The 12172-nt window shown below is 41.6% G+C and overlaps 1 protein-coding gene across 1 annotated transcript in view; it reads left to right on the top strand.

Moving 5' to 3' along the window:
• Positions 1-12172, top strand: part of ARID5B (AT-rich interaction domain 5B) — a 121580-nt gene that overhangs the window by 84596 nt on the left and 24812 nt on the right. Inside the window, exons 8-9 of the mRNA XM_042818281.1 lie at positions 5743-5947; positions 8238-8290. Of these exons, the coding sequence (XP_042674215.1) occupies positions 5743-5947; positions 8238-8290 (258 nt within the window). The remainder of the gene's footprint in view (positions 1-5742; positions 5948-8237; positions 8291-12172) is intronic.

Here is a 12172-nt window from a genome sequence, read left to right as displayed (position 1 = left end):
ATTTTTTAATACTTCACATTGAGCTGCATATTCGTTCCAGGGTCTGCTTTAAAGAGTCTTCTTTATTTGCTGCAGTGCTTAGCCCATGCTGAAAGTAAAAATTGGATCCCTGCTTTGTGTTTATGGGCATATCTCTTAGTTATTTGTGGGTTTGCGTCTTTTTACTTAAAATTACTTAAAAATGGAGTTTTTGTAGTGTAATTTACGTCCTATTTTCTCTGTTGTATGTGTGGTTTTAAATAGGAATTTGATTTTCTCTTAAAATAAAAGCAGCACAAATGGCTCCTTTGAAGATGATTTAATTTGAAACTATAAGATGCAAAGATGGAAAATTACTTAGAGCAATACTTCTTGATTTTTATCTCTGTCAGAACTTTGTCACTGTTGATACTTTCGAGCCCCTGCTAACCGTATTTGCATAGCCTGAATGTTTCACCCAACTCCTTGTGAGCCCATTGTTTCACTAAATTAGATGGATGTGTATCTGGAAAATGCTCCCATTGTTGTGACCATCTCTTTAGGAAATACAGTGAATCTATAGATCCATTTACTTTCGTATTGTTATAGGCAGTGAATGTCCTGGGAGATTAGGAGGTTAAAGAGGTCAAGTGGAAGTGTTCTGCTCTGGGTTTCTCATAGGAAGGCAAATTAAATTCCACCTCCTCCTCCTCCCTAGGAGTTCGGTTAAAATCGTGCCTTCTGTTGATGACGATAAAAGAGGCTGAAGTTCATGATGAAGCTCTGCCCTTAAGTTACTGTTTCTCTTCTCTTTGTGCCCTATTGTGCTCAGTTGGAGGCTGTACTGTCGTGTTGGACAGGCGTGGTAAAAGGCGATGAAGCCTGGTGTGCTGAGTTGCAGGGTCCTGCCAGATCCTATAGAGTTTGCCTGAATGTTTTTGCTCTGCAGAAGAATGTGCAAAATCTACAGCGTGAAAATGTCTCAATTTGCCTTAATTCCCCCACCCCAGCCGTTTCTCATGTTAAAATATTGCTAGCAAAATGCAGCATGTGCTGTGTTGTCAAAGCACCCTGCTCTTTGGCACCTGATGCATAGGTACTAGATAATTAAAAACAACAGCAACACTTCATACCAAATTATTTACCCTCTCTGTTTATATTTGGGTTCACCCTACTAGTCAAATGAGAGGATATTTCAGATAAGAAGTAATTCTGTCTATTTATCTAGTCATACTGCGCTCATCATTGTGCAGATATTAATAGCATTAATTATCTTGGCCAGCTTAATTTCATTATAAATAATAGACGTGCTCATGATATAATGTCCTCGCATGTAGTCACACTGACTTCACTCCGGCTCTTCACATCAGTCTGTGTTTCAGGGTTGTGGAAATGCTTCAGTAAGAGGGGGGCAGTGAATCAAAAACCCTCCAAAGCAGATGCACTGCACTTTTAGAGACCTTGCCAGTGGGTTCCTGGGGACAGTGGAAGTGTATGGGCAGGGGATGGAGGCCCACCTGCTGCCCTGTCCTTGTGAGAACACTGAGCTGAGAGGTCATCAGCTTAGGCTCCATGCTAGCTTCACCATCCGATTTTCTTCTCTAACCTTGCTCCAAATCTGATGAATGCTGACGGCAGGTCCATAAAAAGCAGAGTTGAAAACAGCTAGAGTAAGTGGGACAAAGCCACTTGTGCTAGGTGCCAAAAAGTTTTGGTGATGGTCCTGGCCTTGTTCCAGCTAAAATCCCCTTCAAACAGAAGTTGTGCAGCTTTCATCCTCAGTTGATGGCACCCAGCATCTGACTGCAGCCTCACTTCAGCACAGTGGTCAGATGGCTCTGATGGAGACACAGGGACTATAGGGTTTGGGCAGGGAAGGAGCAGAGATGGTGTCGGGACCAACACAGACCACACGTTTGTATTGAATTGCTGCATTCTGTGTTCTCAGCTGCCACTGACTAAAAATCTTTATACATTCGTACAATTTAGATTTCATCAGGCACGTTTACCTTGAGCCATGAGCAGACAGATTGTTTTGTAGGGTTTTGCTGTTAACTTGGCACAGAAGAGCATTTGGCTGGGTAGAAGCACTGAATATAGGTGGCTTGGTGGAAGTAGAGCCACAGGGGAACAGACCTGCAGTCTGGGGCCTCCAACTGCTGCTGGAAAGTGGCATAGTCATGTGCCACCTCTTGCTTACAATCTGGTGTCTGGGTACTGCATCCTCCTGTTGCATATTGGGGAGGATCCTGGGGAGCTCCCTCCTGCTGGCACATTTGGTGAGGCAGGCCTGGCTCTGCTGGAGGGCACCTGGAGGCTGTCATAGTGCCCGTGTCGGCACTGCTGGACCAGCTTGTGTGACCCACAGGCCCCAGTGTGACCCTCACTGTACCTGCAAACATTTCTTACTTGGTGCTCCCAACAAGCATTCCCAAAGTGTGTAAAAGTGCACTGGAAGGCCTTTTAGAACTGGCTGATACAACTGTTCTGAATATCTGAAAGGATTAACTTGTTACACATGGAAATTGTCCCCAAATGAATCTACTCATTACATCTCCTAGTGCAAATGCTAAAGTAAATCTCTCACTTCATTTATATGGCAAGATCTGGGAAATTAGTTTAAAAGTTGCCAGGATTTGCTTTTCCTGCGGCCACAGGTGGCCTGGCATGCTCTCAGACGTGAAGATTTATTCTGAGAGCCTCAGACTTTATCTGATTGAAGCTCTAAAATACAGCTCTGTAGTGGTCTGCTGTGTGTGTGACCTCTGGCAGGAGAAAACAAACCCCTGCTGCACCCATGATGCTCACTGGCTGCCTGATTCTGGCGCATACACCTCTGCCTGAGCACGCAGGCAGATGTGGCCAGATGTTTCCAGAGCCCAGCGCAGCACGCCCCGGCCTCCATGCTGCAGCTCTGGGCTGCCTTACAGGACCTTAGTCCTTGTCTTCGTTCTGAGTGTGCTGTGCACAACGAAGCTGCAGCGAAAGAGCTTTACCTCCTCTAGAAATGGAACCCCCTCTTTACAACAAGTTCATTCTGCTTTCTGACTGGACCAGGCAAGAGAGCGAGGGCCAAGCAAAATGCTGCATTTTGTACCACAGCTTTGCCTTTTAGGGAGATTCAGAATTGCATTTCGAAAGAGGGAATTGATTTCTGATCCGTGGTGGAAATCTAGCAGAGTTCTGACTGCAGTGCATTTATACTGGATTTACACCAGTGCTATCCAGAATGATGCTTGGCCCTTTTGTTTCTGATTAATCAGAGGTCACAGCATTCATTCATGTCTCCTGTCACCTGGGGGAAGTGCCAGAAATGAGTCTTCGCCTCCAACATGCGCAGGTGAAATGTTTCATTTTCATCAGAGCTCCTCTGAACCTGGCACTGCTTGGAGGCCTTTCCTTGCATTTTGGCACCTTTGAGGTCCACAGGCGCTTTGACCTCTCTTCTCTGTGTGCTGGAAAGGACATCATGTGTAGCATGGAGTTTCTCACTCCCAGTGGCTTTTTTTATATGATACTTTCTTTGTTTCCTTTTGTCTCTTTGGGAGTAACATCCCTTACCATTAGTTTGCTTTCAGAGAAGTGAGCTTTCATTTGATTCAGCATTTATGCCCAGCCTGTCTTTGCAAGCGCAGTTGAATTGCTTGGTTTCAAAAATTAAAACACAATACAAAGATTGTGATTGACTGGCAGACAAACTGACTGACTGACTAACTGACTTTACCAAGCAAGAGAGCTTCAGAGCTTGAGAAGCTGTTCTCAGGTCCAGTGAATTTACTCCACGTGTTAGCTTGCACGTACTTGCAGTTCAAATTAAAAATCCTATATTTAATGAAATTATGGGTTTGCACTGGAAGTGTTAACCTGGTCTTTGATATAGCACTGAACGTTCTGACAATATAATCTAAACTTTATATGGGAAGCTATTAAACAGTTTTGCAAGGAGGCAAAATAAAAAAGTCAAGGGATTACAGCTCTGAACTGAAAAGTGAAGTGATGAAATCCAAAGTTCAGTTAGTAGGAAAAAATTCCCCTCAACTTCATTGAGTTTTGGATGAAACCCAGGATCTTTACCAAAGTTCAATCGGTGAGCGTATCTATTACTGAAAGGCAAACCATGGTGTCTTGTGCCATGAGAAGACAGTATCTCTTTGTAACGTGCAACCAGAGACTATTGAGCAATACAGGAAGCAAACTTCAGGAGTAAGGGATGAGGAAAAACTCGGCAGGAAGTCCACTTTCCTGTACCTGGTGTGTTTCCTGGGCAGAGCAAGCGTGTACCCTGCAGTGTCCTACAGGAAGAGCTTTCAGTGGCATCAAGTATCTCAGATAAGTGCCACCACTTCTCCCCTCTAGCATTGCCTTGCCCAGTGTCTGTAGAAAACTGCGGAGATAGCTGACCCTAACCAGTGCTTTTTGCAGACTTAATGTCTTGGAGCAATGCAGAAGAAAAGATCTTGTTTTCCTTGTGCCTGAGTACAAGGTATCTATATTGAGATAAAATAAGCAATGGTTGTTCCAGTGGTATGTTTGTTGTTTGGCCATAGCACTTACCTCCAAAATGTCAAGAAGTGCCCACAAAGCACCTGGTTGGAAGCAGAAGAAGGAGGGTCAGTATTTTGCTTGACGATAATTCCCCTCTAGCTCTTCAAGATGTGCTGCTCCCTCTCCTCTCCTCTCAAGATACCCAGTGCTGGCTCTTGGTACTCACTCTGGAGCACAAAGGACATCTCTTGGTTCAGGTGTGGAGCTGCAGAAGGCTCTTCACAGTGCTTGCAAGCAGTGACAGAACATTGCAAACCCAAAAGACAGCGTGTTAGCACTTCCCTTACCTTTCAGTGGGCAGCTTCTCACTGGACACGCATTGGTCTCACCTTGGAGGGTTTTGAAAACCCCCTTTTTTTCGCAAGGTTCTGCTCTTTTGGTTTTGCTTCACTTAAATTATGTGAGTGCTCAAATTGTAATTTGATTGATTCCATGTGAGGATTATCTCCAAGATGAACTGCAAGATGAAGCCGGTTCCTGGGTTTGAATACTGATGAGAGGTTAAAGTGGTTGCAATATGTTGTCTTCCTGACTGACAAGTCTGCTGGGAAGGCCAGTGGGGGGCTGTGGGACTCACGTGCACTGGGGCTGTGGGAGCCCAGTGGGACAGGCTGCTGTAACCAGTCTCTTCCTTCAGTACCTCAGTACCTGGGGCTGTGCTTAACTTCAAGCAGATGCTTGAGCCCTTTTGACTTAGTCTGTGCTACAGCAGAACCTCCGCTCGTGTGTGCTGAGGGTTCTGCCTGGGTAAGGCCTGCCAAGACCTGCGTCTATTTTGGTGGGCCAGAGGAGAGAAAAATGAGTCTTTTCCGAGCTGACTGCTGAGCGTTCCTGGAAGGAGCTGAGCACCCTCAACTCCAAGGGTTGTCTGCGGGAGTTGACAATGCTCAGTGTCAGTCCTGGAACAAAGGTTATTATTAGACTTGCTAATGGCAAGTGTATGTGAGAGATGGGAGCTGTCTGTGACATAGCAATGTATAGTCATAAAAATGCAGATCTGGAGAGCATTACCAATGGGTTATAATGATTTAAAGATGTGGCTATTTAAAAATGTTGTGACTAAGATTCAGAACAAGACATTTAGCTCTAAAAATAGCTTCCTTTGTTTCCCCTCAAACACAGTTGCATGGTTTGGCCTCCTTTTTTTCAGCAATCCATTCTGCTGGGAGTGGGTATTTGTTCTTTAAGTGAAAATTAAAGGTTACCCAGATCTGATATGACATCTTCTTTTTTTCCCAGGTAAAATGTGAGGCTAAGGCAGCTTTGCCCAAACCCAAGAGTAACAACAGCAACTGTAAAAAAGGCTCAAGTGAGGATAAATCAAAGATTGCCGTAGGTGAAGAATGCAGAGCTGATGAGCAGGCTTTCCTTGTGGCACTTTATAAATATATGAAAGAAAGGAAAACACCAATTGAACGAATACCCTATTTAGGTTTTAAGCAGAGTAAGTATCCTTTTTCTCACTTTCTTGTTGACATTTTAGAACGGTTTGGCTTCTCTGGAGAAAGTATTTGCACACAGAGCCTGTTTTAAATCCTTATGGATGGGGGGACTGTGTTTATATCTACACATTTTCCAGTCCAGGCATTTTACTGTCATATGCCTAGATTTGCATCTCTTCCTTCTTGGGGTAGTTGCTGCTGGATATTTATAGGTTTAAATCCGCTGATTATGACTAGAAATAGGCATGTTGAAAACTCTCTAGTTTTCTGTTTTGTAAATCTGCAGCGTCTGTAATGCCTTTCTTCTGAGTTAATAACATGACGTATGTTTATTGTGCCCAGATGTTCTTTATGAAAGGACAAATATTAAAGGAGGACATTTAAAGGTGGTCAAGAAAGGCACAAAAGGGATCAGATTTTTCAGCCCAGAAATGTGTTTATAGTTAATAAATTACTGACTTTGGAGAATATAAAACCAGACTGTATCTGTTTAATACAGAATGCAGTGTTTAAAATTGCTTTGGCATGTACAGTTTGTAGTGCCATAATCTGTAAAGCAATTGTAGGTGGAGAAGATACAGTTGTAACTAAATTCTACATAAATATTGCAGTGCAATGTAGAGTTTCCAACAAAAGCTGTAGAAGGGGGTATTTTTTTCCTTATCTATAGGCTGATTGATACTTTTTTTCCTTAAAGGGAGAACTCTATGGATTGAAATATTATTTACTCTAATTTATCTCGCAGATTAAAACCATGTGTTATTTTGATGAAGAATGTCAAACTTGTGTGTTTTACATAACAATTTACATACCTAATAGCAATTGGCACTGATTGCAACAGGCCTCCAGCAGCCATTATAAACTTATATAACTCCGAATGATTACAATGTTTGTCTGAAAACTGGCTGCTTGAAATGGAAGTAAAATTAATGTACTATGAACAGCTTCGTTGCATTATGCATTGATTCAGATTAAATCAAGGCCTAAGCAAAGCTCTTGATAGCTTTGAAGCAATACAAGGTTCAATGAGGCTTTCAGAACATTTTGTGTTGAAAAGAGGATTTTTCTCCCCCCTCCCCATTTTATTCTGTGCTCCCTTGCACATGGGGGCATGGTGGGCTTGAAAGACAAGCTTAGGCATTATTTCTAAAATTCCCCATACAAGGTAGGGCCCTCTCCTAACTTATAGCTGAAATACACTGAAAGTTGCCTGTCATTCATTATAAATTAGGGGCCTAATCCAGTAAATACTTAAATGCCAAGACTAAGTACACTGAGAAGAGCAGAAATGTTTGCAGGACAGGGCTCTGTATTTGTCCAGCAAGACTTGTACAAACATTGCCAATATAAATAGGTTAGTGGGAATGAGCAGTGTATACACTGCATCAGAGCATCCCCCCGTGGAAGAGGAGATCCTGTCCTCTGTGTTCTGAAGCATTATTGCTGAGTCTGGCCTGAAGTGAAAACAGCATGTCTTTTGGGAACCGCTGCTTCCTGGAGGAACAGTGCACTGCCTTTACATAAAGCTGTGACATCAGTTTTTCTGCTGTCAATTAGCATAAAACAAAAAGAATAAAATAAAATAAGGCCAGCATGAGAAGTGAGAGGGAAGAAATTATGCAGGAAGCAACAAGCAGCTCCCAGCACGCCTTTTGAAGGAGTTACCTCTGTTCCTTTCACCCCACAGCCATGGGCAAGGCATGGCCACATAATTACTATGGAAATTTTCATTTGTGCTCCCCCCGGGTTCATTTACACAGGATCCATTAGAATGCAGCTTATTGCTTATTGATTATGGAGGCCATTATCTGAGCTGCAGTAAATATTGGATATTGTTGTTTAATCGATAGGCTTTCTCTGTGAGCTAGTATGTGGCTCATGCTTGCTTGCTAATAAAATCAGTATTAAACAAATAATTAAAAGCAACATTCTCCCCAGTGAGTAATTTTTATTATCAAAGTTTTGGAAACATGCTACAGTCTCATTGTACTGTGCTTCTTATCAGTGAAGTCAAATGAGCCCATTACCTTTGTCTCAGTGTATTTTTCCAGTCCTGTTAAGGAATCTAAGTATGTTCTCTTATATGTAATTAAATATATATATATAGTACGGGCTAATATTTACTTTTCAGATTATGTAAATACCTCTTTGGAAAATGTTTCACAGGAGATTTTTCAGGGGCTGTGAGCTTTTTTTTTTTTTCTACTTTTTAAAGAACTGTTTAATTTACATTTCTTTGAAATATGTTGGTTAATGCAATGCTTATCTAAATACTTATTGTCCCTCTAACAGTTAACCTTTGGACTATGTTTCAAGCTGCTCAAAAACTGGGAGGATATGAAACAGTAAGTGTTTAAGTAACTTAAATGAAATAATTGTGCAATCTGACTTTTCCCTGTTAGAAAAAAAAAAAAGATGTAAAAGCAAACAATCATTTGCTGCATTTTAAGCTAGCTGTACACAGTGTGGGTTTATTGGACCATTTTTGGAAACAGTCCCAATTAGTTCCAGGTTTGGCAAAATTGTAAACTTGTCGTAAAAGCTACAAGTGGAAAACATATGTAACTCTTCCCTGTCAAGGAAATTAGTTGGGTCTGTAATTTTTTCCCATGTTGAGAAAGGGCTATTATTGTACAACAAGCCAAGATTGCATAAAAGAAATTTCACTTGGCAACATCCCTGACATCTGTTCATGTCTAATATGGGAAATGTATTAAAGGCTTTCAAAAGTAATCAGCATTGTCCATTAAGGAATAGTATGCTGCAGTATCTTCTGTTATTCCAATTGTAAAAGAACTTTATTAGACGAGGGTCAGTACCACATAAACAGGAAGTTATCAAAGTAATTCAGAAAAGTCTCTGACACTTTTTATCAGCTAACCGTATCTGACAAGAGCAGTTTATTTTTAGCTTACAGGAAAATTTGAAGGCCATGGATTTTACAGCATGTATTTTAAACCAATAAAATATTAGAGCAACAAACTTAGATTAAAATCTTGAGAAGAGAAGAAAGAGCTGCATTAATATGGCACATAGAGATGACATCTGTAATAAAAACCAATTGACATAGGAAGATGTCGTCATTGGAAATATTTTCTTTGCACACAATGATCAGATTAAGTTGTTCAGTTCCTGCCGCAGTTGGATGAAAGAAATTATTTTTGCTTTGTTTACGAAGTAATCTGGGACATATCTGTGCTGTAGAGAACTGACAAGAAGAAATGCACTATCAGGAGACTGAAAGTCACTCGAAGCAGAATACAGAACTCACTGTTTTCCTTCCCTACAATAAAGCATATTGTTCTGTAAATTAACAACCCGAGTTTATTAGCATGGGTGTAGCTAGGATTTTGTGAAACACGGAATCTGACATTCTCAACAAAAACACGTGCTTGATTTGGCTTATGTTATTTCTATATCTTTCATTAACCAGCACATACCATACTTATGTAGAGGAGTGTGCGTAGGTGTGCTAAGGAGTATATATGCATGAATAGCTACCATAGATACATCGTTACAGAAATTATGAGCCAACAATAATTGCTGTGAGTTGTAAAGCACAATGAAAGCAAGGGCTAAAATCTTGATCTTGATCCAGAGCCCGAGAGAAGGCTGAAAGGGGAATGAGATGTTTGGAGCAGTCAGGAAGACAGCAGCATTTCAGATCTCCTTGGTGAGACTGAGGACAGGAGGGCTGCCAAAGTGGGGTCTTGCTGGAGAATGCTGAGTTCTAGTGCCAGAATGAGCGAGGGCAGGAGGATCTAGAGATGGTGAAGAAGGTGAACCTCAGTGCCTGAGGGAGCAGGAACAGGAGGATGAGTTTCTGAACAAGATGTCAGAGAGCCAGGTTTACCGACAACAGCGGACTATGTGAGAAGAAATGTGAGAGGATCAGAGGGGAAAGTTCACGCACATGAGACTCATACAGGGTAGCATCAGTCCATCCTTCTCTCAAAGGGATTCTCTCCTGTCATTTCCTTGGTGGTAGATGTTCCCAGTTGTCTAGGGGAATTTGCCACCTTTGATGAAAACAGCAGTAAAAGCTCAAGCTGTCTGACATACCTGGGAGTCCAGCCTTGGTTTGGGAGCATCTCTGCTGAAGTGTGGGCTGTTTCTACAGCTGTGATTGGCTTCTGTTCTCTTTCTGTGAAAGAGCTGAAGCTGGGAGGACCATGCTGATATGATTCGGGTTGCACATGGAGGCTGTTTGATGTTATCCTTTTCTGTTAACATCTCACCCTCAGTATGGATGTGCCTTTGCTTTGTATTCCCTGAACTTTAGAGTTATCTGTTGCAAAACTTTGACCTGTACACACTCGTTTTTTTTAGAAATTTATGGCTGGTTTGTATTCATTGAGCTTGCCAAACTGCATTTGTCTGTATATATTTCATTATGGTGAGCATCAATGAGAGACTCCTGAATTTGGTTTCTTTTTCAAGAAGGCAACAGATGACTGGGATAATGTGGACCTCAGTTCCAGAATCTTAGGCAGGTTTACGTAGTCCCATATTTAAAATTTCAAGCGAGTGCTGTAGTTCAGTAACAGCGAGATTCCACCACTCTCACAAGCTGTTGTGATTGTGATTCATTTGCACTATTTTTGATGAGAAGTTAGGCACAGAGCAAAGGCTTTCTTCAGTTTTAGGGTGACAGGAGCCTACCCTGATTAGCATATTTATCTGTATGGACCAGACCCTGCCATCTGGCTTGGATCAGTCTCTTATAATGGTTTCATCATCTTTACCTTGTTTTTAAAATTTCACATTTCTGGTTTGTGCATTCAGCTTTTTCTCTTGGAAGTTCTGTAAATAGAAGAATTCTTACAAGGAGATATTTGTCTTCAGCGTGCAACAGCTGCTTTCTGAGCTGGCAGTGAATTATGTACTGGTTAAAATCACATATTGGAAATTGGAGTGGTTAGGTGACAAGTTTCTTAGAAGTGAGTGTAGAAACTTCCCTAGTTATAGCAGTTTACATCCTCATGTTTGGCAGAAAGTGCTACTTGGCCCATTTTCAGTTTCAACCCCTGCCCTGTCCGCCTTGTACATGTACAGATGCCATTATGAGATCTTAAAAATGATAATCAAGCAGAGGCTATGTACAGTGTTTTTCAGCTTTTGCTGAAAAATATTCTCAGAATAATGTATGACCTGTTGTTTAAGGATCTAAAAGTGAACGAAACTTGCCAGAGATTGCATTTGAAGTGCAGAGAATAACTTTCTAAACTATCTGTCTGTATTTCCTTATGTTTCAGATACTGGAATGAATGTGGTAGCAGAGACCATTAGCTGTACATACAGGATATTTAGTAGTGTCAAGTCATCATTGTGTGTCATATGCTTTTATTTAATGGCTCTCCAGTTAGACTGCTTGTGAGAGTCATTTCTTATTTCTCCATTATCTGTTTGGTTACTAATTCTTAGTTAGTTGTCCTCCGTAGCAGTAATACCACACTCCCATGTATTTCTGATTGGACATAGTACAGCCTTAATAAAATCAGGATCCCATGCAAATTGCTCTAAACCCTTTACAGACAAAACTGTCTCTTTTGAATTGGTGGGATCATGTTTCTCTCCAGTGAAGTAGATGAAATAAGCATCTTTATTGCTCGTAGTAAGAGAGTGCATTGGAAAGCACTCTCTGCAGCAGGCTCTCACAGAATGAATGATTTAAAATGTCCCCAAATCCTTGGAAGAAAAGTCACATTCCAGGGGGCTCAGCTGCAGTGGCGTTTAACAACCATGGACTGGAATTTTGTCAGTCACCCTAAGTCAAGAGAGTAAAAGATGCAGATGTTCAGAGATGGGAAACTTCCAAGAATTATTTCAAGAGTTGTCTTTGGCAAGTCCTGAGGTGGCTTCTTTCCTTCTGAGCCAGCACAGGAGGAATGCCTTGGCATATTGTGAAAGGCTGTCATGCTGAATGGGCTTAACCTGCAGATGTCTTAGAAAGATAAAGGGCAAAAAGAAAATCGGGTGGATCTTAACCCTTAAGTTTCACTGAAGGTCAGTGAGATCCCATTTAGCTGCTGCCTTCTGGAAGCAGCAGTAAATTGCTTTAGTTTTTAGAAATTAATGATTGATGCATACAAAAGTTCTGTGTCTGGGCGGGCCCAAAGGAACTGATATCTCAGTGGAATGCCAAACTCCTAATTGCCAGAGCTCTGTTCTGAAGAGCCTTACAAAGATCATGTACCATGACCAGAAAGTCCCCCATTCAATTGGGA

The sequence above is a fragment of the Centrocercus urophasianus genome, unplaced genomic scaffold (assembly GCF_019232065.1).
Source record: "Centrocercus urophasianus isolate 14NV4802_14NV808 unplaced genomic scaffold, USGS_Curo_1.0 seq_17, whole genome shotgun sequence".
NCBI lineage: Eukaryota > Metazoa > Chordata > Aves > Galliformes > Phasianidae > Centrocercus > Centrocercus urophasianus.
Note: the sequence above shows the minus strand (reverse complement) of the source record. Positions and strands in the feature narration are given on the sequence as shown.